The 26,166-nt window shown below is 38.1% G+C and overlaps 1 protein-coding gene across 1 annotated transcript; it reads right to left on the bottom strand.

The window, feature by feature from the left end:
- syt9a (synaptotagmin IXa) lies at window positions 1-25,887 on the bottom strand. Its single transcript, XM_026913423.3, has 7 exons — window positions 25,373-25,887; window positions 19,579-20,029; window positions 17,811-18,363; window positions 4,552-4,672; window positions 3,832-4,003; window positions 2,649-2,778; window positions 1-913 (listed from the first exon to the last, which is right to left on the bottom strand). The coding sequence occupies exons 1-7, from the start codon at window positions 25,518-25,520 to the stop codon at window positions 845-847; spliced, it is 1,644 nt and encodes a 547-aa protein (XP_026769224.3). The 5' UTR covers window positions 25,521-25,887; the 3' UTR covers window positions 1-844.
- Between the last annotated feature and the right edge of the window lie 279 nt (window positions 25,888-26,166).

Raw genomic sequence — 26,166 nt, forward strand, 5'->3', positions numbered from 1 at the left:
TAAGAAACAAGTTTTTAATAGCATGAATTTCTATTTTTTTTTTACCCACAAAGTAAATAAATCATCAGCAAATGGAAGCAACAGTTGACAGAATTCACATTGTTTCATAATGAAAACACTTTGGACCGAACCCTATCCTGAACACACTCATGCACTTTTGAGTAAAAAATAAAAATAAATGTTGTGACCTTAAGATCTATGTATGATGCAATAACAAAGGTTACAATATCCATTAAAAAAATGGGACTATTCTTAAAAAAAACAAACAAACAAACAAAAACAGACATTTTATCAAGTTTACAGACATCCATACATTTGTTCTTGTTGACTCATAAATCCATTATTATTATTATTATTATTATTATTATTATTATTATTATTATTATCATTTCTTTTTGCACTAATTCAAGTGCAAAAGCAAGCCCATGAATGGATATCCCTCGGAAAAGGGAATGATGTGTATTTGACCATGCTTCTGGACGCTGGTTTCAAAATACACAACATCAGACATGTGCTTTTCGTCCTCCCTGATTGGCGGCCTATGACATTCGGGCTACTACAACATCAGGAAAAGAAAAATACATCAAAATACCCCTTGTATATTTTCATATCACCATATTTCATAGAAAACGACCATACATTATGTGACCACTCAACATGCAGCTGAAACAATCAAGTGTTCCCATGCAAAGAAGGGCTTCCAGAGGCAAACTGTGTTTCTGAGTCCCTTTCCCAGAAGAAACACGTTATCTGGGGCTTAGCAGCTCTATCGCCCAGCTTCTCGGGTCTTCTCCGGACGAAGCCTATCGCCCACTCGTGTTCCAGGACAGAAGCAGAAACCGCTCTATGGGGATGGAGGAGTCTTAAGAGAGTTACACGAGCCCGTCTGACTTCCTCCGCCGGAGCCCTGGTACTGAAGAAGAGAGGAAAGTGAAAATGAATATCAGAGGTGCTAACATCTCTGGTTAGCTGCAGCAATTAAAATTTTCTGACGTCTTGCTATGGCTATTCCTGAAAATGACGCTTGACAGTGGTCGGAAACATGAATAAAATTTACTTAGTAGGAATAAAAAAGGTTGTGCTGTTTAAAAAAAAAGGACTGGCTGGGTTGGAAAAGATTAAATTGACATATGTTAGGGTTCCTGTGGTAAAATTCTGTTTGTTTGTTTGTTTGTTTGTCTGTTTATTGATTGATTGATTGATTGATTGATTGCTCTTCCTGTTAGGATCTTCTTCTTCTAGGATTTTTCTTTCTGCAGTAAGGAAGAGCTGGCACAGATGATTATTATGGTATGATATATGGTTATTAGCTTTAATCATAACTCTAAGATTTAAAAAACAAGTCTTTATGAACTCTGCATCAATTGAATTCATCCCATCCTTGGTGTGTGTGTGAGACCTTTCAGTCTCAGTGCTGCCAGATTTCGCTGATTTTACCAGCCTGAAGCAAGATGATGTAAAGTTATAACGGGTGTTACAGTTGTACCACAGGTCGCACCCATGCTCTCATGCTCTCTCACAATCTGGCAAACAGAATTAGCATGCGCAAACCCTGAATGCTATGCTAACAGTAAATGCAGAGCTGTGTAAGGGAAAAATAATATTAGGAAAAATACAGTTTTAACTTCTCTGGCAGAAAATATCTCCAGCAAGAGTAGACGAATTTGCTGCTGGAGATGGAGAAGTGACACACTTGTATATGGATGTAATGAAGTCACAGTTACATGTGTGCATTTCGAGAAAACTACTGTTTCAGCTCTCTTCTATAAACACATACAGTTCTGTAAAAAAATGCCCCCTTTCGGTCAAGGGCTCTTGTTTAGGACAAAAGCTGAACTGGAAATTGTGAAGTGAGAAAATATCACATGGAATGCAAGATAGATTCTTCGTGCTTTCATGTCAGGGGTTAAACATTTTAAGGTGTTTGAGCCAAGGGCTTGTTTAGGGAAGAGAAAATCTGTGCGTGAATAACACAATGCACTCACACCAACCCCGCCTGCAGGACTGCACTAACCATCTGTTGTGTGAGAGAAACGATTTGTTCTTTTTCCCCGCAGGGCAACACTCGAGTCCAGAATAGATTCATTAACATGTAACATGCCAGAAAGATCATTATCTGAATGTACGGTAAACAAATATGGTCAGTGACTGCGTTTTTTTTTTTTTTTTCTTGCTAACAAATCGTTTGTCAATCATTTTTCTTCTGAATCTCCACCATGAGTCTGAGATAATGCCACTACAGTGGAAGAAAAGGAGAGATGGGGTTTTGAATGAGATTAGTGGGAGATGAATGAATCCTGTGAAGAGCATAATAACTTTGACTCAAATGGCATGGGATGAAAACTGCAAAATAATAAATGAACTCCTTTTACAGTTCAGACTACAATCACAAAGCTCAGGGGGGAAAAAGGAGAACCCAGACATGAACATCACTGGGGAACCGGGGCTCTATCAGCATGTCTTTGTTTTTTATCTCTTTATTTCTCAGTCTCTTGCTTTATTCTACAATTAAGGATTCTTTATGCGACTGAAGGAGGTGGTTTGAGTCCACTCAACTGTAGTGAAAAAACAACTTAACTCTGAATTGACTCACCTGGAGATTTGGAGCGATATATATTTTGGTTCTTTGGTTCCCAAAACACGCTTACCTCGATTAGAGGGTGCCAGCGAGCGATGGGTTTACGAGGGTACGTCAACATCTCGTTCCAGTGGTCCCTGCCCAGACTCTCAGCATCGTTACCCACACGACACACACCTATGACCTCGTTGTGACCTACACTGTGAAAGGAGCCAGAGACAAACACCCTTTACTACAGGTTTCTTGATTCTTGATAAGACAAACTGTCTTATGACATGATCATGGTGCATTACACAACTCAGCCAAAAAAAATAGACTTCCTCATGGTTTTAAAGTGCAGGAAAAATGAAAGTGTACCGATTTTTCACAATTCTGCAAGAGAATACAATTTCAAGATATTAAGCAATCTAGCAAACAACACGACAACCGATGTGAAGCAAAATGTACAAAGAAATATTCTGAACGTTTGCCCCGGGCTTCTTTTTGTTAATATCTTAACTCTTAAAACTATTTGGCCATTTTGGTCAGCTAGAAATTGAAATTTAAATGAAATTTAAATCCACAAACTAATTAGTTCTGACAAATTGTATCTCCCAAAAAAGGTTTACATCATAGTAGTAAAAAGGTTTTACATCATAGTAGTAAAAACAGGTTATTATAATACAGTGAGAGCAGTAATGATAGACGATAGCATCATTTATCCACCAGCACTGGTGAATTCTGGATTCTGATTGGTCAGAACGTGTTGATTAATTTTCTATAACAGCAGCTCTGACAGTAGTGCATCTGCAAATCACAGGTTTATATTAATGCGCTCGTTCTAATACGTTATTGTTTCTATAGTAACAGCTCATTCACAGGGCGGGAACTTCACATAAACAGAGTATAAACAGTGTGTAATTGTTGATATGATGAAGTTTTCTGTAAGGAGATATGTATCTAACATTTATGGAAGGAGTCTCCAGTGTCAGAGGTAAAACTGTAGCTTTAAGTTTTCCGACATCTTCAGGACAGAGGACTTTATGCTTCTTTGTGGTTTCTCAGTAACATGACAAGCTGTTTGTTTTTTTTTTTTTTGGCTCCAAGAAAGAAAAAAGAGAGGCTGGTGAGGGAATGACTGTTTATAGCTGCTATAATGTAAGTGAGAACAGGAACTAACTTGTTTTGTGGAGATAAAAAGTGTGATGTATGACAAGATTCGAATATCTGAGAAATATTATGTATAATACAGGATGATGAGTGTTGTGGCTCACCGATCATAATCCATCACAGCTATCAAAAGGCTAATCTGATCGATGTTTTCTGGTGGGACGTCGAATACTATAGCCTCATTATAAACAGGGTTCAGGGTGTTCCGCTTAGTGGACGTCTTCCTCTTCTTTAATCTCCGCCCTTCGCACATCAGTGAGACTTTCACGTAGGGGTCTGGAGAATGAGAGGGAGAAATTACAGTGAGAGAGATAAAACAGCACGTCCTTGAAAAAAACAATACATTCTTTTTCTACATTGAATTCATGTGTAAAACGCTCTGTTATTTACAGCTAGAATAGTATTGTTCAGAAATAGAATTTGGTGATATATTACATTTGTTTTGAATTTAAAGGCATATCTTTGTATATTAAATATTTCTCTATATATAAAGGTATTTGATATGTTCTGCTCTTTTAACTCTGTGGTTCAAATTGATCAAAAGTAAAAATGAACATAAGCATTAATATTACAAATATATTCCAACCTCTTTGTATGCTTTACAAACCCTTCACAATAGATTTCAATTAAAGTTCACTGGCTTGAATTTTATTTGCACTGCACTCGCTGAGATATTTAATATCTTTCCTTGAAAATTCTTTCTAAGAGAAAGACCAGGCGTCATTTATGAAGCATCCTAACTTGTAGAGAAGGTGTTTAATGGAATGTGATGTGTTCATTTCCCCCATGTAGAATGATATAAAATCCTGAACACGTGGCCGAACCTGACGCTCCGGTGATGTCCATGGCTTTCAGGTTGCGTGCCTTTATCACTGTGATGGTCAGTCGGCCAGCAGTGGGCAAGTAACAGAGCGAAAACATCAGATCACCCAGATCCACGTTGTCCTGTGAACGACAGAAAAAAAGAATGATATAAATACAGTCGTATTGCAGTCATGTAGGGTCAGTGGTAACCAATTAATTAAGATTCAGGTCTAATTTCCATATGGATGTCAATTCAAATCCCACTGCTGGAACCCAGAGCAAGACCTTTAACCCAAAATCGATCACAGTCTGGAAGATTATACATTACTTTATTATACTTTTTTTTTTTTTAACTATGCACAAAATTCACCAACGACTGCTAAAACTATTCAACGCACTGCAAAAAAATGACATCTTAGCAAGTAGAAATATTTTGAATATAGTCAAATGTATCTAGTATTTTCTATTTTAATATTGTGATAAACTAAATATAAGATTATTAAACCTATTTCCAACTATTTTACTCATTTCGGTGTTTTTAATGCTTTAAATGTTTTTACTGGCCTCTACTGGCAGATCATTTTGCTTCTTTCTAAAAAACAAATGCTTAAAATGAGCAAAATTAATTACCAAAAGAACAAGACTAAATGTCTAGTTTCAAATTAAATAAGAAATAAAACATTGTGTGTTGTGCTGTTACACAACAAAGTTGATTATTTTCCTACAACAGCACATCCTGAAATGTTTTTGAAATGATGTTTTCCTGAAATGGTTACACATTTTTACTATTTAAATAATGACACGTTATACATTTTATTCATTCATAGTTACATTTAATATTGTAGAACATCCATGAAACAAGTTATTTCCTGTTATCACTTGCGTTTTAGCAGCTACAGTCTTTTTTTTACCCTTAAAGTTAATAAGAAAAAAAACACAGCTTGTCATGTTACTGAGAAATTGCACATAAATAAAAAAAAAGATAGACAGATAGATAGATAGATAGATAGACAGATAGATAGATAGAAACTCCTTTGTCCTGAACTTAAAGTTACAGCTTTACCTCTGCCTGTTAAAAAGTGCTGACACTGGAGTCTTCTTCCATAAATGCTGAATAAACATCTCCTTACATAAAACTTTACACAATTTTGTGAAGTTTTAGGTGTACACGTCCCTGTGACAGAAAATTAATCAATACTTCCTGACCAACTTGATCAAATCCTCCTGACTGGCAGGTAATAGAATGAGAGAGAAGAATTCTGCTCCCTGAAGAAGAACCAAGAGCCTACAGATGTGCTACAGATTTTCTAACCCGTGTGTTAATTACCGTCTGTCTGTTCTCTCTACTACGATTCCCCCTGAGGAAGCCTGATCTCCTGCTCAGCAGTAAGAACCCAAGCTAACTGAACTTCTAGCTCACACTCGAACTATAGCGCTTCATCTGCTTTTCACACTGTATTAATAAAATAAACCTCTAGGGCTTAATTTATTACTTGCCAATACTTGCCCGTGTCATTGGTTTAATTGAATGGAATGGAATGGAATACAACCTCAGAGCCACGTTCTCTGTAGACAGAGTCACGCTGTTTAGGTTATTTTCTCAGGGCAGTCTATTCAGATTAAAGACATGACCCGTGAAAGTTGTTCAGTTTAACGTAACGCTATCAAGGTAGGAGTTTTTCATTTGTGCATAGATCAAGAAAAAAAAAAAAAACACCTGACTTGAAATATGCTCCCAGAGCACAAAGACAAGAAATTACAGATGAGAAGCAGGCCAGATCTAGATAAAAATCTAATAACAGCCTAATGTATTGGAAATATATTGAGATTGAGAGTCAGTGTCATAAACGGTTCTAGTCGTGATCATCACGGTTATTTACCATCGTTGCAAATTTGTCTCAGTTTAGCAATCTGGAATCTACCCACGTTAATTGGCTGCCAGCCTGTAAAATAGCACTTCAAGACCACAGTAAATACACAGAGATACTAATAAAAATGCAGAAGAAGGGACAGAGTTCAAACAACAACCACAAAAATAAAAAACACAGAAGTTCCTAATAACAAGCAGAGAAGCAGGTCAAAATAAAATAAAATTACATTTAAAAATAGAAAACAAAACAGTGGGCTCCTGAGCTTGGGTTATTATCCACATGTCCGTGTGCACATGGGTTTCCTCTGGGTTATCTGGTTTCCTCCCCCTCCCAAAAACATGTTGGTGGGCTAGTTGGCTACGCTAAATTGGAAAAAAAAAAAAAATGCATGTCCTAATAATAATGCAGAAGCACATCAAATGAGGACAAACAAACCAGGAGACACATACTTCCCACATTTAAATGGCAATACAGGAAAATAGCAATGCTGACGTCCTATAGTTAGCTTCAACAAGAGCACGACAGTGGCACAGGACTTAATGCACCTTCTTACAGACGTGGATAATGCTCCAAGGTCCAAGTTCTACCAGATCAGTGCCTAAGACTAAATTACTGAAAATACTGAAGATGTCCATGCGCTTACATCAGCTCTGAATAGATAAAAACCAACAAAACAAAAATATTTTCTCCATTAGAGTATTTTCTTCATTACAGTAATAAAGTACTTTATCTATCTATCTATCTATCTATTAGTACATTCAATATTATTTTACACATCACATGCAAAAAAGTGTTTTTTTTTTCTTTATATAAAAATGATGAGAACGAATAAGAAATTTGACCCACTTGCTTTCTTGGGGTAGATTTTTACACCTCACTTCTCCACTAGCACCTCACCACCGCTTTTTATTTTTGAACCTAACAGTCACATTAACACTTGCTCTCAAAATACCTCGCCTGCAAACTCACACCGAGGTTTTCTTGCACTTATTCATGCTACTTTTCATAATGAAAGTGTTTTTTCACAGTGAACATGATATACTGAGTTTAATAAAGAATATGTCAGTTACAGATTCCTTAATGCTGAAATGGACAGACATCTTAATGCTGAAATGGACAGACATCTTAATGCTGAAATGGACAGACATCTTAATGCTGAAATGGACAGATAACTTAATGCTGAAATGGACAGATATGCACGTCCAGCATAAACACCAATGTCATCTGTGATAGGGTAATGCCAATTTGACAATTTTACAAAACGTAAAATAAAAACACTATCTCCCAACAAACTCAAAAACTACTCAAAATACTCATATCACATCCATGTTGTGACCTGTTTAACATCGTTCCCTCCGTTGGCTTCCTGTGGCCATCCACATCTGATTTAAAGCACTGATGCTCACCTACAAGCCAAAAACAGACCCTCACCTACCTGAGAGCACTCATCACACACCGCTCTGTATCAGGTTCCCTTCAAGCCTCGACTCGGCTCGACTCGGCTCGACTCGACCCACCATCCCTCAAGATACAAGGAATGCATCATGCATCAAAAAAAAAAAAAAAAGTTGCTGTACTAACTTGTACTAACTTGGCTAACAGGCCTTTTTTTTAGCATGACGGTTTAGCTTGATGGTATTTTTAGACCCTGATTTATTTGTACTAGCCTGAGGATGTGCTTTTGATGGAAACTACAGAGCACGTCTTTATGTCACTCTGTACAATATCAACTGGCAAATGCTGCAAATATAAACTTTTTCTTAGTATCAAAAATATAGGTTTGATAGAATCACCAGTTCACTTTTGACCTGAGATATGAATGAACAGTTGAGAAACACCTGGATTAAAATAAATGAATGGATAGACACCAGAGATATCAGATATCAGGTGGATATTTCAGGGAGGATGTCTGAAAGATTCGTGAAACGAAGAAACTTTCAAGATAAGAATTGGAAACTGCTAACTCATAACAATAACACTTGATCTCAGATGAAAAATTTTTAGACCCTCCTCCATTACTTACTCCATTTGCACACTCTATGTGGCTCTGCTCTCTTTTGGGGGTGTTTTCATGAACTTTACTTGGAAGTGTTTTCTTTCAAGAAGCCATTATTTGAGCAGAAACCTAAAACTGCTCATCATCCTGAGAACGCCATCTTCACTGTGAAGCATGATGGTGGTAGCATCGTGGTGTGGGAATGTTTGTTGTCAGCAGGGCCTGGGAAATTGGTCAGGATTGAGGGGAAATGTAGGGGATGGAGGGAAATTCTAGAGAAATGAGACGGAACTGGAGGTTCACTTTACAACAAAACAATGATGCTAGGTGTACTGCCAAAGCTACACTCGAGTGGTTCAAAACCAGGAACCTGTGTGTGTTAGAATGGAATAAAAGCAATGGTGCAAGTGTGTAGATGTATATGAGTAGTACGAGTTAACTAATAGACAGAGCGATCAAAGACAGTTCTCCTGAGTCACCATTGAGACTAAAAAAGTTGATAGGGATGAGATTTGTGTGCAGTTATATCATCCAAGCCTCAGGGAACACAACATTCTTCTTTAATTCTCTGGTTGCACATTGAAGCCAGACACCTAATCTCCTTCTGACACTGACCAATAATATCTTAAAGCTCCCTCAAGACAATTACACAGAAGGGAGGTAAGGAGTGGAGAAACGCGGTGAGATTAGAAACCACTTCCCTGCTGTTTATCTTAGGTCACTCTCAGCGTGAAGTGACACTTCTTCCACCATTTGTGAGAGGAAAAGGTCAGCGTGGTGGCATGCTATGATCAGTGTCGAACGGAAAGACAAAACATGCTAAACAACTGCAAAAGGGCAAGCACCACTAACGGCCGGGCGGGACGGCTACAAAACTCTATTACCTCTCAGGAACTGGGATTACTATTACGAAACCATTAGGGTTCAGCCTTATAGCACGGGGACTCATCGTAGGCATAAAACTCTTACGCATACACACAGGAACACACTCACTGAAAGACAGATATACAACACCACTCGTGATTGGTATTCTGTTGGTCATGTTTCATGCCGTGTCTCTTCCAGCTAGCAAGCACGGTAAAGAGTCGGTAACATGGAAAAAAAAAACAGTGAGGAGATGCAGGCAGATGGTAAAGAAAGCAGCTAAGTCTACTTTGTTAGTGTGAAAATATTTCAGACAGAGGAAGCCAATGCTGCAGTCAACACCACAAGACTACGCTGGGAAAAGTGCTTTAACGAAGCATTAACACTTTGATATCACATTGTATGAAGTGGAGAGGTATGTGCAACACTTTTTTAAATCCCACGCCCACTCTATCTCAAGTTACTTTTGCTGTCGTTTAAAGCTAAATAAAATGTAAATAATTCCATGAACTCCATCGTGAGCAGCGCTACGAGAAAGAGCGCCTTCAGAGCCGCGGGTTGCGCATCACTATCCAATCCCACTCAGCTAGTTTAGAGTCAGATCAGCGGCGCGTGGTGGCTCAAAGAGATCGATCCAGACTCGTGTTCAGATGCTACTGAAACCGGAGTTGAACAAGGTCTTAAAATCTCCCAGATGCTGCTGTAGACATTACATCCTCCATTTACTGCACTGATTTATTTACTGTCATTAACAGTGTAGGCTAAAAAGGCAATGACGCTGGAAATGTAACATGTATCCTGTGTGTGTTTTAACCACTATCAGCCAAAATATTTTGGTGTCATCTCTAATAAACACAGTTAGCTGATGTTAACGATGTACATGTCTAATGTTAGCTAAGTCAAACACACACTGATAGATTTTTATTTCACATTAGTGACCTCAAATAATTCTTTATTTACTGTGACAGAAAGTGAGGATGCTTTCTTTCAAACGAGAAAACATTATTAATGTGAAATGAGGAGAAGGGGACAGGGCTTTCAGACAGTCAGTTATTATCGGTGAGTTCAGAACACCTACACAACTGTCAATCATTCCAGATTCACATGTCGATTGGCTCATCTGCCATTTTTGTTGGGAAAAAAGAAGATTGTATTTTTGAGTGATAACCCATGGTAACGTACTCTGATGCTAAAATGCAGAACTCCTATGCAAAATGCATAAAGATTTGCCGGTCTGCATGTGCATCTTATTTTCATTTGCTCTTTCCTTTGGTATCATGTTACTGTATATCTATTTTGTATTAAATAATCTTCCTCAAGAAATAAGATCTTAATAGAAGCAGTCTATTGCATCAAGCTGCAATCTCTCTCATGCTAACCTCATAAGAATATTGAGAATGTTAAGCTCCGGAGAATATTAATATTGAACAATTTGCATGCAAAGATAAATAAACGTGGGCCTGTGGTTGTGAACAAGCTCCTCAGCTCAATTTCACGGCAACATTAGGTCTTGATTTAGTTTGAAATGCTTGAAATGAGGAGGATCGAGATTGAGACTCTGATTTAATGGGCATGCTGTGTGAAATGAAATGCACTCATGCTCATGCACACAGTAATACTCAGGCCTGCTGGCATTATGTAGCCATTATGGGACTGGAATTGAGGTGAGTGTTACGTCTGACTTATCGGGCCAGTAAGCTTTTTGTAGCATTTCAAGCACAATTAGGCTGCATTCTGCTAAAACAAATTGTAAAACTGGCATACAAGTCTAAATGCAATGTATGCACAGTGTACATGGCAACATGAAAAGTGCTTTTGGGGGAGGATGGTGCAAAAAAATGGAAAATCATCAAAAAGAGGGTTGACATATAATTGGAGTGTGGGTGATTACTGGGCCATTCGTAGTGCTAACATAATGTACATAACATATGTGTGTATGTATTTTTCTCAGAGCAGCATAACCAGCGTTATCAGGTCTATAGTTTGTGGGATACTTTGAAACTGTTGGTTTATTTTTTTCTATCATCTGTGAAATGTAGAAGGGCATTCTGCATACATTAGATAAACACTAGTGACCATGTCCTCTCATATGCACCCCTGTTGTGTCATTGATTGTGCCAATGATTAGGTTTACTTATTTTGTAATTTATTTGTGACAAAATTGACAAAATGACCAGAGAACCTTTTCTGCTGAAAAAAGTGACGCTCACATTGTAACAATCACAACGCTCTCTCTAGCTAGTATGAGCTAACTAACTAGCCTAGCTTGCTAGATTAGATTTATTATTATCAGTAAGACATTTTGGTGGAACTCTGATGATAAGGAGGTTGTTTGTCTTCGTGTAGCCTTGGAGGCAGAAAATCAAGAGCATTTGAACTGCTTGGGTGGCTTGAGTTAAAGTGGATTGCCACATCGACCAGCAAACATAACAGCGAACATCCCAAAAACACACACTGTTATTTTTATTTACATTGCAATGTTGGAATATTGAAAATAAAATACTTTCCATTCAACAAGCCATAAATCTCCTCGTATTCACTCACTAACAAGACTCAGTTTTCATCACTGCTTTGTCTTCCATGTTTATTTTTCTCAAAAAAACAAAACCTGGTCACTTGCTTGACGTCACTTGATGGTTTTATGAAAAGTTGAATTTTTTGTAACGTTTGGAAGCTACATTTTGACCAAAAAGACTCAGATAACAGCCCTTTTTAAAAGCAGCCACTTACTGTAGGATTACATGTAAAGCATGCACTGGTGGTGGAGAATAAAATGGAAAATGTGAACTTGAAATTTTATTGTTAGTCATAAGATTACTGACAGCTCTATAGTTAATCTTTTGGTAAATTTCACTATCATTCATACCTCACACAGAGTTTATTTATTTTAGTTTGCATGATGAGCTACAACATTAAATGCATTTCAAGAGCATATTGTGTGTTCATCAATTCACACTGTGCATCATACATACATACATCTGGCCCAGTATGTCTTATGTCAGAACTTTAGAAAATTATTAATGTGGTTTTTATGGTAGTATGCTATAATTTTTATTATAATCTCACCTGAGATTTCCCCTCCACACCACCAGAGGTCCCCGTCACTAGTATACTAGACCACACAGAGGCTTCTGAACCCTCACCTGATTCTCATTACTTCCTCATTTACTCACTGTTTATATACACCTGGTTTTCATTGGGAAGGTTTCTTTGCTGTTTCCTTTCTGAGCCTCGTGCTTGTGTTTTTTTTCCTTCCTGGTTTCTGATTAATGCCCCTTGTCTGGCTCTCTTGCTTTAAGACTACCGTTGTGCCCTGTTTATTTGAAACATAACTCTGCACTTGAGTTCATCTCTCTCAGTGCAGTCAGTAACAATCAGAGGTGGACAAATTACTGAGATGTGAAAGTATAGCGAATGTGTCAAAGTCTTACTCAATTAAAAGTGGAAATGTCCAGCCAAAAAATGTACTCAAGTGAAAGTTTAAAAAAAAAAAAAAAAGGTTGCTACTTTTTAAATGTACTCAAGCATTAAAAAGTAACTGGTGGAATCAAGTTAATGTCATGTTTTCATGTTAAAAGTAACTTTTATTCATTATCTAAAACTGCTAGAAGATTTTTTTTAAAGCAACTACATGGTTTTTCTGGAAAACACCATTCAAGTTTGCAATATTTAGCATTAGCAAGAATTTGACTTGCTCCTAGCTATTTATGCTAGCTATTGGAATAGCTACTCCAATCTGGCATAAAGCCATTTAATGTCTGCAAATTAGGAAAACTGCCCTCAACAGAGAAAGCAAAGTAGACACTTTATACGGGTATTTGCTTACTCTAGCATTATCCATATTCAAACACACACAGCTATAGAGCTAACTGTGTAGCATAAGAACCTCACAGCAGATAACTGAATGTTTTATTTTAAACATTGGACGAGAGAAGAAGAATCGTAAGAATTGTAACAAGTACTTTTAAGAAGGAATTTTTTTTTCTTGAAAATGTAATTAAGATTACAAATATTCAATTTCAATAATACTCAAGTGAAGCATAAATACAACAAAATACAACAAAATAATACTCAAGTATATTAACTCAAGAATAGTTACTCAAGAATTTTCCACTCCTGGTTACTATTTTTCAGTGGCGTATATGTAGGTTTGACTTTTTTCTGCACAGAAAAAATGGCTGTTGCTCTTTCACTTTAGCTGAAACCATTTTTCTGTCTCCGGAAAAAGCTTCTGAACTATCAAACGATGTGCACAATTGATTTGTCATGCTGTCATTAGGTCGAATGGCAACTGGCACTGTTTAATTGAGTCACTTGATGAATAATGCATTCTGGGTGCTAATTAGATAAAGGTCATCAGCAGGAGATAAATCATGAATGCTAACTACACTATATCATCATCAGCATTCTCCTAATGATACCCAGTTAAATCTGAGATTTACTGCAGGTGTTGGTCAGTGATTTTTTTTTTTGTTTTATTACATGAAAGTTGACGTTAAACATGAACGTCCCACGCTGTGAACTAAGGATAGGGCTAAACAGAGTGAGGTTATTTATTTCTTCTTGGAGACGTCGAGACAGGCGCTGTATCACCACCCACATGGTTTTTAACTTGGGTCTCGGTGGATGATCTGTATGCGCTATAATATGCAACCTGATGTTAAAGAGCAGACTACATTTTAATCCCATGTTCAGTTGATCTGTATCATTTGATTTGGGTGGTAATTTGTACCTACCATTACTGTAAAGTTAATAGAGAATATAAACGCCAGATTTGTATCATCTTACTTTAGTAAGATTTCTTTCATCTGTGCTTAAATTGCTTTGCAAACTGCCTAGGAAAAATGAAAATCGAAACTGACAGGTGATCAATTTTTATTCCCATCCCATCTTTAGACTATTGCTCTTGTAAATAATATTCTTCTCGGTACATTCAGTTTTTCATTAATATCATTGCAGTAACCATCTATAATTTGATTTATGTATCCTGTAAAAATGGTGTTTTTACCAGTGGAACCGACTTTGGTGGAAAACTCAATGGAGCTCTAAAGAGATAAGCAATAATCAGTCTTTTTCCATGATGGTGGCCATCTCCCCACTCCCACTCTTATCTACCTCACAGAAATGCTTATATCTTAGCTGGAAACTAAGCCATTCAGCCGGGAAGATGGAGAACACCTACGAGTATGAAGAGCAAAACGAGAGCGAGAAAGCCATAATGGATGGGTGAAAGACTGATGAAGCGAAGCACATAAAAGCTCCAAGAATGAGAAAATGGGATTTAAAAAAAAAAAGTAGAGATTTGTTCTATGGAGGAGGGAGGAGGAGAAGTGAGGAGGAGGATGGAGTAGGAGGAGGAGGTGGAAGAGATGGTGAACAAAAGAGAAAGCATGAGCGAGAGACATGGTTATAGGTAAGGATCAGATGGAATACAGTGTCGTAAAAAAAAAAAAAATTAAACTGGTCTATATATACAGTTGAGGACAAAATTATTAGCCCCCCTATGAAATTTTAAGTTTCCTCAAGATATTCCCAAGTACCTATTTAACAGAGCAAGGAATTTTTAACACAGCATTTCTGAACATACTATTTTTCGTTAGAAGGACCAAAATATTTATATTTGCACACCAAAACATTGTTATGTAAGAAAAAGCTAAAATGACCAGGGACATTATTATTAGCCCCCTATAAGAAATGACCATTTATTAAGTCCTTTACCTTCACAGGTGATGTGCGTAAAGGTGATCAGGTGAAACAGGTGATCTCACTCAATAATTAAGTTAAATTAAGGTATAAAAGCCTCAGTATGGGTCATTGAGCTGTCATTTGAGAAAGCAACATGCCAAAAACAAAGGAAATCAGTTTGGACTTGAGACAAAGAATTAATGATGCACATAAAACAGGAGAAGGATATACAAAGCTATCCAAGCGTTTCCAAGTCTCAAGAACCGGAGTGAGAGGTATAATCCGGAAATTCAAAGAAAGCCACACAGTGCAGAACAAGCCTGGCAGAGGTAGGAAGTGAAAGATTTCAAAGACACTGGAAAGAAAACTAGTGAGAGATGTGTCTAAAGACCCCAGAACAACTGCCAAGACACTGGCGAATGACTTGGCCACATCAGGAATCATAGTCTCTAAGAAGACCATCACTAGAGCTCTGCACAGGAATGAACTGCAAGGTTGCAGACCAAGAAAAACTCCACTTTTGAAGAAAAGACACCTTCAAGCCAGACTTAAGTATGCTCAGGACAACCTGGAGAAAGATTATTCATACTGGAAGCATGTCTTATGGTCTGATGAGACTAGACTAGAGCTCTTTGGTCACAGAGACACTGCTTACGTTTGGAGAAAAAAGGGAGAGGCATTCAACCCAAAGAACACCGTCCCCACAGTGAAACACGGTGGTGGGAGTATTATGCTGTGGGGATGCTTCAGTGCATCTGGAACTGGAAATCTTGTCAAGGTGGAAGGGATCATGAATAAAGAAAAATATGTGGATATTTTGAAAGAAAACCTTAAGCAGTCAGCAGTGAAACTAGGTCTGAGTTGTCGCTTCATCTTCCAACATGACAACGATCCTAAACATACATCTCTCTTGGTGAAGAACTATCTCCAGACGAACAAGGTGAATGTCATAGAATGGCCTGCACAAAGCCCTGACTTAAATGCAATAGAAAATATGTGGGGTGACCTAAAGAAAAATGTCCATGCCAGAAAACCATCGAATCTGGAGGAACTTGAGAGATTCGCCAAAGAAGAATGGGCCAGGATTCCTCAAATGAAGTGTCAGAGACTTGTTGACGATTACACCAAACGACTGCAGGCAGTTATCCAGCAAAAAGGATACACAATTGACTATTAGAATGTGGGGGGCTAATAATTTTGACTCTGGTAGTTTTTGTGTTTTGTGTAATATTTTCATTTCTGTGTGGAATATAAAATAATGTAAGCATCCAAAATAAAACTAGGATGTCTAAAAAAGCTGTGTTCATTTTTTTTTGCTCTGGTTAAAAGCACTTTTGAAATACTTTTAAAACAATGACAATTTTGTAGGGGGGCTAATAATTTTGTCCTCAACTGTATATATATATATATATATATATATATATATATATATATATATATATATATATATATATATATATATATATATATATATATATATATATATATATATATATATATATATATATATATATATATGCAAAATAAACCAAATTAATACAAGTAAAGTTAGACAGTCAACATTATCATAATGTGGAATGGTTAACCCTTTCACCACCACACAGTCATAAACTTCTATAATTCATGGCCACGGGTCTATACTGAATTCTTGTCACACTAAACGGAAACATTACTCAATGCTGAAGAACACCAATGAACCCATGTCTGTATTCAACTCAGCCCAAAAGCCATACTGCTATTGCTAGAAAATTGATTCCAGTCAAAATTAATGTTCAAAAATGTTCCCTGACATTTTGAATGAAGCCATTTGGAACAAACGAAATTTACAAGAGAGTACAGAGATTTGGTGTCTGGTGAGTTGCAGCATTAGCCATGCTTGAAATCATTTACACATTTATTCGTTCTGGATGGGAAAGAGAAAAAATGAAGCAATAAAAACCATTTGGGAGAATTTTCTATCTCAGTTCTGAAGCACAGGTCACCATTTTATAGTCTTGCAATATCTTGCCTATGCTGGCATTACCTGAGCTTTAAACAAATTTATGTTCACTAAAACAAATAAATATATAAGAATGATCTCTAGTTATATAGCACTTTTCATTTTAAAGTGAAGATCTTGAGGTGCTTTTTTACATAAAAGCTTACACAAGGTATAAAACAAACAATACATATAACAATAGAAGAAATAAAAAATAAATATATAAAAAACTAAAAGAAATAAAGCAAAACAAATACTACCACCTTCATAAAAATGATTGTGCAGTACTAAATGAGCAGTACTCTGGTTTCCAACTAGCATGCTGTCCCCCTGGAGTATTTACCATTTAAGAGAGTTTACCAAGTACAGGAAATCAAAAACCCTTAACAATCCAAAGAACCCATGAGGAACCACACCAGGCTGTATGCATCTAAGGTATTTATAATTTAGGCAGTTTACCAAGTAGAACCCTTTTAAAAAACCAAGAACCCCTAATTAGCCAGAGAACCCTTGAGGAACTGTGCAGGGCAGAAGTGTGCATCTTGTATTTACCCTAAACTACATTTATTAGGGAAAAAAAGGTTACAGCTTGCATGCTAAATTGGTTGTCCCTCTTCAGGAACTGTGGAATATTTATCATTTAGAAAGTTTACCAAGTAGACCCCATTTAGGAAGCCAAGAAGCCGTAACAATCCAAAGAACCCTTGAGGGACCATGCCAGACTGTAGTATGCTGTATATGAAATGCAGAGAGCTGTATTGAGAAAATTTGAAGATGCTGCAAATCACTGCTTCTGCCAAACTTGAATCATAATTTTCAGTTTGTTCATTCACTCAGACCTTTCGCAGAGAATATCAATAGTGGATTTGTCAGATGACTACTTACCGAGGAGACGTACTGAATGTCCCTGCACAACTTGGTCTCCCGTGGAAAGTCCACCAGATCCAAGAAGTTGTCCACTACCACCTGTCCGATGATGTCATGCCGTGAAAACCGGTCAAAATCGTAAACTGTGAAGTGGAGCTTTCGCGTGGGAAGTTCGGCATATGCCACAGGGAAGAGGAAGACCTCATCGAAAACGGGGTTCAGAGTCTTTCGATGCACCTTAGTTTGGTGCTTGGTCTTGCGGTCAGGAAGAAGGTAGATCTTAACGTAGGGATCTGAGGTCCCAGAAAAGTCCTTGGCAGGAAGATCTTGGGCACGGTGGATCTTGACTATGAGCTGCTCCAGATCACAGTCGTATTTCAGGATGAAATGGAGGCGGCCACAGATTCCCCCTCGACCACTGCGGTTCTCTTCGCTGTCTAACGAGCGCTGCTTGTACAGCTCCGGTTTGAGTCGGCCGAGACTCATCCCCGTCAGCGAGTCTTGCCTCTGGAACTGAGCTACCATGAAGTCAGGGTTGGACTGGTTCATGTGGCGCCGAATGGAGCTTTGCCTAGAAACATAGGAGATAGAAGAAGAATCAAACCTAAAGAACTTCAGCACTATTGTACCAAAAAAACTGATTTTGTTAGTATCTGGTTAAAAAAAAAAAAGATATCTTCCACAAGTTGATATTTATTGATGTCCTGTTACTTTGTCAGTGGTTCTCAAATTGGGGAACGTGAAGCATAGTCAGGGGGTCTGTGATTATTTACTTATTTATTGTTATAGTGCTGGAACTCACAGGACATTATTATCAAAGTTACTGTTCTATTTATTATTGAGTTATTTTACTATTTGACTGGTCACTTGAATTGAATGAGTTTAATCCAAAACCATATCTCAAACAGTTCTGCATATAAATTATGTTAAATTGGACCTAATGGTTCTGTCGTCGTGAAGTTCAGGAATTAAAGTTTTTTACAGCTGCAGTAAATAGCCAAAATATTATTGTATACATTTACATACAGTTATATTAATCCAACTATTCAAATTTTAGGCTTATGTTCAAAGGGGGTCTATGAAATGTAATTTACAGCTAAAGGGGTCCCAAACTGGAGAAAAACAAACCTTCAATAATCCCTTGAGAACCTCTGCCTTGTGTAAACAATTACACTTTTCAATTCTTGGAAAAGAGTCTTCAAGGGTTTTTAGCTTCCTAAATGGGTTTACCTTGGAGCCCTCTCCATAGGTAAGGTTAAAGATTTTTTTTTTTTTTTGTGAATGTAGACAAAGACTGTTCCATACAGCACCCTAAAGGGTTCTTCAGTTTTTCCTTCAAGGGGAACCATAATTCATCAATGTAGAATGCTATAACAGGATTTCCATTACAAACATGGTTTCTAGTGGAACCCCTTTAGAAAGCTAGAACTATTAACTTTCTATTTTATTTTTAATTTTATTGTTATCTTGTTTGATAAATATCATTTGCTAGAAAACAAAATGTTTCGAGTTCTTTAACTTGTGGGAATGTCTAACGGTTCTATAGTGTTTCCTAACCAGAGAGGGTTAGAACTCCTTCAGCAAGAGTAAAACACTTAGGGAACCCTTGAAGGATTTATGTAGTAGCCTGCAACCCTGGGTTTCTCCTTCACCAAGACTTCCAAACAGAACATTTTAGCAAATTCTGAGCCGCTAAGTATAGAAGGAACCTTTTGAAGAACCCATTTTGTTCAAAGAGTATACTGAGGTATTATTACTTCATCACACTCTAATGAACTTGACTGACCGAACACATGTCGAGGAAGGATCTGTGATCTGCCTCTGCATACGACCGCTGCCATAGATGCCGTTCTCTCCAGCCTTGGACTCTGCCTCCATGGCAATATCAGGTGAAGTGTGGCTGATTTTCAGAGCTGTCTCGGGCACCGGGACGGGTGGAGGAGACCCGGGTGCTGGCGGCGAGACTGGCGTTGGAGGCACAGTCGTCTCCTTAACCACTGAGCCTCGTGGTTGGTTCCGGCGGTCGAGAGTGGCGTCCACTTCTGTGTAAATGGGCTGCGGTTGAAGTGGTGGAGGAGGAGGAAGAGGGTGCTCTGTTTGGCCCTCTTTGGTTCCAGGAGAAAGTCCTCGCTCGCGCCATGGGATCCAGCATAGCTTCCAGGAGACAAAGAGTGAGACGCCGAACAAGGCCAGTCCACAGGCGGTCACCACCAATGACAGCAGGCTCACCGAGACATCTACAGTGTCAGACAGAAAGCATTTTGGGAAATTGGTGATCAAAATAAACCCTCTCAATGAGCTTTACCGATTATAATTATGCAAGTGCAAGACAAGGTGTGAAGGGAGTTAAATATAGCACTGGTGCAATGCTGCATAGAAAGCTTTCATTTATTTTCATTTATGTACCATTACAGAGTAATATCTCATTTAGTTTTGAATAGATCATCAGGGCGGCTGGTATAAATGTGCTAGCAGGGCCCTATCTTTCAAGGATAGAAAGATTTCAATATAAGGGTTCATTTTTGTCATTTGTTTTGGATTATTTCATAAAGAGGATCATTGTGGATTTTTGGGAACCGAACCCAACGACAATAGTAATGGTAAGAAAAACACAAGATGTTATGAAGAAGCGAGCTGATTTCTTTCTAGCCCTTACCGTAGATTCATGCAGCCAATCAGGGACCGTCATGTCAGGTGACTACACAGTGACACGCCCCCTAATTTTGATCTCAGTTTTTTGCTGATATTTTTCACATACACATCTGTAGCACATCATCAGCAATTGAGAAGGCGCACATGAAATATAGTTGCAGGCATAATGAACATGAACGGGGTTGATTATTTACACAGTCATCCTTTATTTTCATCCAGAATGTCTTGGGAAGAGAAGAGAAATGAATAGTTGATGGATTGAGCACATATTGACCAATCAAAGTACAAATTACACAAAAGGACAATACTGTAGGTTTATGTGATAACTGTGTTGTCTGGTATTCTGAGGAAGCTTGGCATGAAGCCAGGAGAGCATTAAAGATTGGAAATCATGAATATAGCTGCCGATCTGCTTTTAAGTGTGTGTGTGAGTGAGCGAGAGAGAGAGAGAGAGGGATAGTGTTCCCTACATCATTCTAATTATGCCAGTGATGAGACCGTGATATTGAATTGCTCAAGTCTAATAGTTTCAGTGTTGTGCTATCAATGGATAAGACTTTAGCCTCACCTAATATCACCATCCATCACTGTAAATCATTATATCATGATTAGCCATTAATCAAATTTGGAGAAGGTTTATTCAAAGCTGAAGAATACCAAAAGTAAAATCTGTCCCTTTCCCCTGCAACGGTCTATTAATAGTCTATTCATATAAGTAGAGCATCACTTTGTGTGTGTGTGTGTGTGTGTGTGTGTCAGTGTCCTGATGAGTCTTAACTAACTCTGACTTTAATTGAATGCAGGATATTAATTAGGTCCACGCTATGTCTCTCTTCATTAACTTAAAAGAAATGGTAGCATGTTTAATTAAAAATTTAGCAAAACCGGTTTCATTATGTGCTCCCTGCCTTATCTCTGTCCTGCATCCCAGTGGTTTGCGTTATCGTTCTTTTTGCAGGTCAGAATAATTGCAGTGGAGGAAACAAGAAAAAAGCAATGCGGAGCCTCTCTTCTCCTTCACTGTCCAAGCTGACTGTGTTCTCAATGTTCGTCTCTATCCTGCTTTTATACGTGACGAGAAAACAAGCAAGCTTGGTGTGACACCACAAAGAGAAAGCTTCTGAAGACTGTACATTAAAGCATGCGCATGAATCCTGCCATTTCTCACAGAGGGAGCACTGAGGAGAAGTGAGAAGTCACGACGAAGTCTGTGAAGAATCTGCCTCCGTCGACTCCAACACACACTCCACACACACCGAAAAACCAAATCTACAGCAGATCCACTCACACGCACATCACTGCGTGGTTTTTAAAACACTTAGAGCTTAACACAAGTTAAGTATGAAGAAGAAGAGAAGAAAGGATAATATAAACAAAGAATAAAAATAAGTGGACCAACAGCCATATAAAGTTACAGTTGTATAATTTTAAAAAAGATAATGGAAGGAAGGAATGAAGGGAAAGAAAGAAGGAAAGAACATGAGGGAAAGAAGGAAGCAAACAAACAGAAAACTAGGGAAAGAAAGAAGCAAGCATGAGGGAAAGAAGGAAAGAAAGAACGAACATGAGGGAAGGAAGGAAAGAAGGTGAAACTTTCTGGGTAGGGTTTCTGAATCCCACTGAAACAGTTGCTTGGTCATGTGACCTGTGGTGTTGGTTTAAACCATCGCCGCATCATCATCGACCCCGAGGCGCCATTAACCACAGCGGCGTGTGAGCATGTGTGAGAATGTGAAAACGGCTATCAGGCAAACAATTACTCACTTTACACACCACATTACAGATGGGCGTGAACCCACTCTGTTATTACCACAGCACTACTTAATTCTGGATTCTGATTGGTTGAAGGTGTTGAGTGATTTTCTATAACAGCAGCTCTGACAGTAGTGCAGCTGCAAGTCACAGGTTTATATTAATGTTCTAACTCATTATTGTTTCTATAGTAACAGCTCATTCACGGGGACTTGTACAGTAGACAGAATAAAAAAAAAAGTTCTCTAAGGAGACGTTTGTTTAACATTTATGGAAGGAGTCTCCAGTGTCAGTGCTTTGTAATAGTCAGAGGTAAAGCTGTAACTTGACATCTTCAGCACGGAGGTGTTTATGCTTTGCGCTTCCTCTGTAACATGACAAGCTGCATTACTTTTTCTTATTAACTTCAAGAAGGAGAAAAAATCCCAGTAATAATAATAATAGTAATAATTCTGAAGTGGTATCTATTTGTTTTAAAAACGCACAATCTGTATCCTAAACATTTTGTAGCAAGCTCCAGAATCTAGCATATTTAAATATTTGCATGAAAATATGTTGGATTACATTCCGCACAATGTCACGACACAACAGTGGCGATAAAAACAGCACTTATTCCCAATGTTCAGCTGGTGGAAAATGATTGTTTTGCTTTTCGCCTAGCCTTGATATAGTGATTATTTAATGACTGTGTACCATAAATACTGAAATCTCCAGCGGAGTCACTCCTCATTCGTGACCAGCTGCATGAAGCGATCCTCAGGGGAAAAAACCCTCAACAGTTAAACAAATCAACTTCATATTCGCTCTGTGACTATAAACAATACAAAATTAGTGCAACATGGAGATATGGTTGATTTTTTTTTTTTTTTTTTCATTTTCTTCAAATTAAAAAAATTAAATATTTTGATAATCAGGAAGCCATAAATAGATATAATTAATAAAAATACAAACTCAAATGGAGTTGGACTGGATTTAGAGCACAGACAATGTGCTTTATTCACACAGAATCTTAAGGGTAAAAGTAGCTCTTAGAAAACACTTTAAAATGGTTAATGCTAAAATTAAGACTCCTCAGAAATGAAAATCAAAAAATTTTCATTGAATATAATAAAAGTACAAACAAAATCACTCTAAATTATTCCAGAGTGGAAACCTTATTTTAAAAAGTGTGTAATCAGTTAATACTTCATTTTTTTCATCCCAGTGTGATTTCAGGAAAGTGTAGCCTAAACCTGAATGTTTTCGCAACAGATCTCACTTCCTGTCTATAATTAATCACTTCCTGTACACCTGGCTACAGGAAGATCTGACATTACATAGCGACTAGAGCTTGGTTTTCTAAGATGGCAGGAAATCCATGCAGAAAGTATTTTTCCTATGATTCTGTAAGCAACAAAGCAGTGTTTGGTTTTATATCTGTTACAGCCTTCCTTTAAGAAGAGTGAGTGCTCAGAAAGTGGAGTCCAGAAGTCTGAGATCACACTGAAAATCTTGTTGTTGTTTGTTTTTTTTATTTAAAATTGGAACTAAAGTTTTAGAATTTTGAAATATTAAAAAAATAATAATAAAGTAAACATTCAATGTGTTGAATATTTAATATTCAGCATTCTGCACTATTTCTAGCTCCATATTTAAATGTAAGCAGATGTGATATTGAGCATGTTAACTACTTTTGTACAAAGGTCAGATTTTCCTCATGTCTAATCTCTTCTATTGAAGCATGTGATCAGACGACACTCCGATGGATTTAATCTAAAATGGATCATAAGGTTTTGTACATTAAAGCAAAAAGAGGACAAACCAAATACTAAAACTCAGAAATTCATGTAAATATTTCAAAGATTCTACTTTTAGTGACAACAACTTGAGTGAATATAATTTGTAATGAAAATAGGTGTATTAAATTAGAAAAGAATGCACATTAGAAGCATTTTCATTCGTGCTCAGACTTTAAACCCCACTGTATGTAATGAATGTTATTAACTGTTCTTTTATTTCGTTCTGAGCGCTGCTTTGAACACTGGAGCAGGAACGTGAAATATTGTTTCTGTTCAGAACGAAGCAAAAAAAAAAAAATCATCATTTCTAATCCCTACAATGATGTGTTCTTAGCTTAAAAATAGGTTCTACTTGGGACACTTTCTGAAACACTCTTCTGTAGGAGCCTTCATAGAACATTTAAGGGTTCTCCTGGAGAAAGATAAAGATACTCTAAGATAAAAAACTCAGCTTGTCATGTTGCTGACAAACTCCTTCCATGGAGTCACAGCTTTACCTCTGACTGATACAAAGCACTGACACTGGAGACTCCTTCCATAAATGTTACATAAACGTCTCCTTACAGAAAGCTTCTTAATAAGAAGTCACTTAGAAAAAATATATATTTTGCAAATTGAAGTCACTGAATCTGTTGCTGAAGTGCTTTCTTTTTTACTTTTATTTATTTATTTAGCAAAATTGGCAAATGCCAAGAAATGCAAGTGATAGGTAAAATAATTCACAACTTGAGAATATCTACTACAATGATTTAATCCGAATAAAGATGCCCCTTATATATTTTTATTCATTTTCCAAACATCTCAAAACTGCCTGGAAGGACACACTCGGATCTGAAGCACGCTTCTCATCAGTTCTACAGGTCAGAAGTGCTAAAGGGAATGATCATCAGACACACTGAGGAGGCCTTGAGAAGAGCTGATTCAAACATCTAGGCCATTTTTAATTCATGATGGTGTCTTCAGTCTTTTAAAGGTGCACTGTTTTCACATCCCCAGGTCAAAGATATGTAGTAAAGCTACAGTGGTGCCTGTATGTCCCCCTGAGAGTTCCAGCTCAGCGACAGGGACAGGTAGGGTTTGGTACTCTGTGCAGATTTGCATGCTCTCTGACCAGACGTGAGAGTGATCATCAGAGAAGACGGACCGGAAATGAGACTGATGAATGTGCGCGCGATCAGATTTGACAAATGAGCTCTAATATGTCCAGCTCTTATTTCCAGTGCCACAGAGTGCGTGTCATGAGAGGCGACCCGAAGCGAACCGGAACGCCGTGCACCGGACAGTCTCGCGCTACAGGTAGTCTCTCACGTGCACGCGTGCATACTCCCAGAGCTCGCGTCTGCGGCACGTCAAACGCAACAAGTCGTAACGCAAACGAGATACAGGACAAAGTCTCACCTGATTCGGAGTACCTCGGTCTGGCCAGGTCCCGGAAATAGTAAATGAAATCCAGGCAGTTCTCGTTCTGCACCTCCCCTTTAGAGCAGAGATCCGAGAGGAGCTCCAGCGCTTTCTGGCAAATCTCGGCCTCCCTGTCCACGGGCATTGCCCACCAGCATCCTCGTGAGTGAAGAGGCGCGATCCACGGCACCGATCCGCACCTCTCTCTCTCTCTCTCTCTCTCTCTCTCCCTCTCTCTCTCTGCTGTACCCACCCTCTTTCCTGAGATGCGCGAAAGGGAAAAAAAAGCTTCAGTTCATGAATTGCATCATCAAATCCCAAATGTGCAGTCGCGTTCTCACTATCCTCTCTTCGATATTATACCCAACCGCTAACTCTTTCTTTTCTTTCTTTATCTTTCTTTCCTTTCTTTTTTTTTTTCACCGAGATGTTAATGCATCCGAGCACGCGCCACCGGTTGAATCCGTGGGGTGAACGCGTGCGCGCGAGACTCCTTCGATCTTGCTGCGCTGTCCACGCGCACCACGGTGCTGAGAGAGAGAGAGAGAGAGAGAGAGAGAGAGAGAGAGAGAGAATGAATAGAATGAATATGGGAGGCCGTTTAGGTCAAAACACAGTGAAACGCCTGCGCGCGCGCACACTACTTTTGCATATACCTAATGAAACACTTTCTCATGCATTCATACTTGTGCACACACTTGGCCTCAGGTATCAAACCTTTTAGTAAAGTTGTAAGTGAATGTTTGGGTACGCCAAACCGAATTAAAATTTCACATCAGATTTACAAACGT

This window comes from Pangasianodon hypophthalmus, chromosome 6, assembly GCF_027358585.1.
Source record: "Pangasianodon hypophthalmus isolate fPanHyp1 chromosome 6, fPanHyp1.pri, whole genome shotgun sequence".
Taxonomy (NCBI): Eukaryota; Metazoa; Chordata; class Actinopteri; order Siluriformes; family Pangasiidae; genus Pangasianodon; species Pangasianodon hypophthalmus.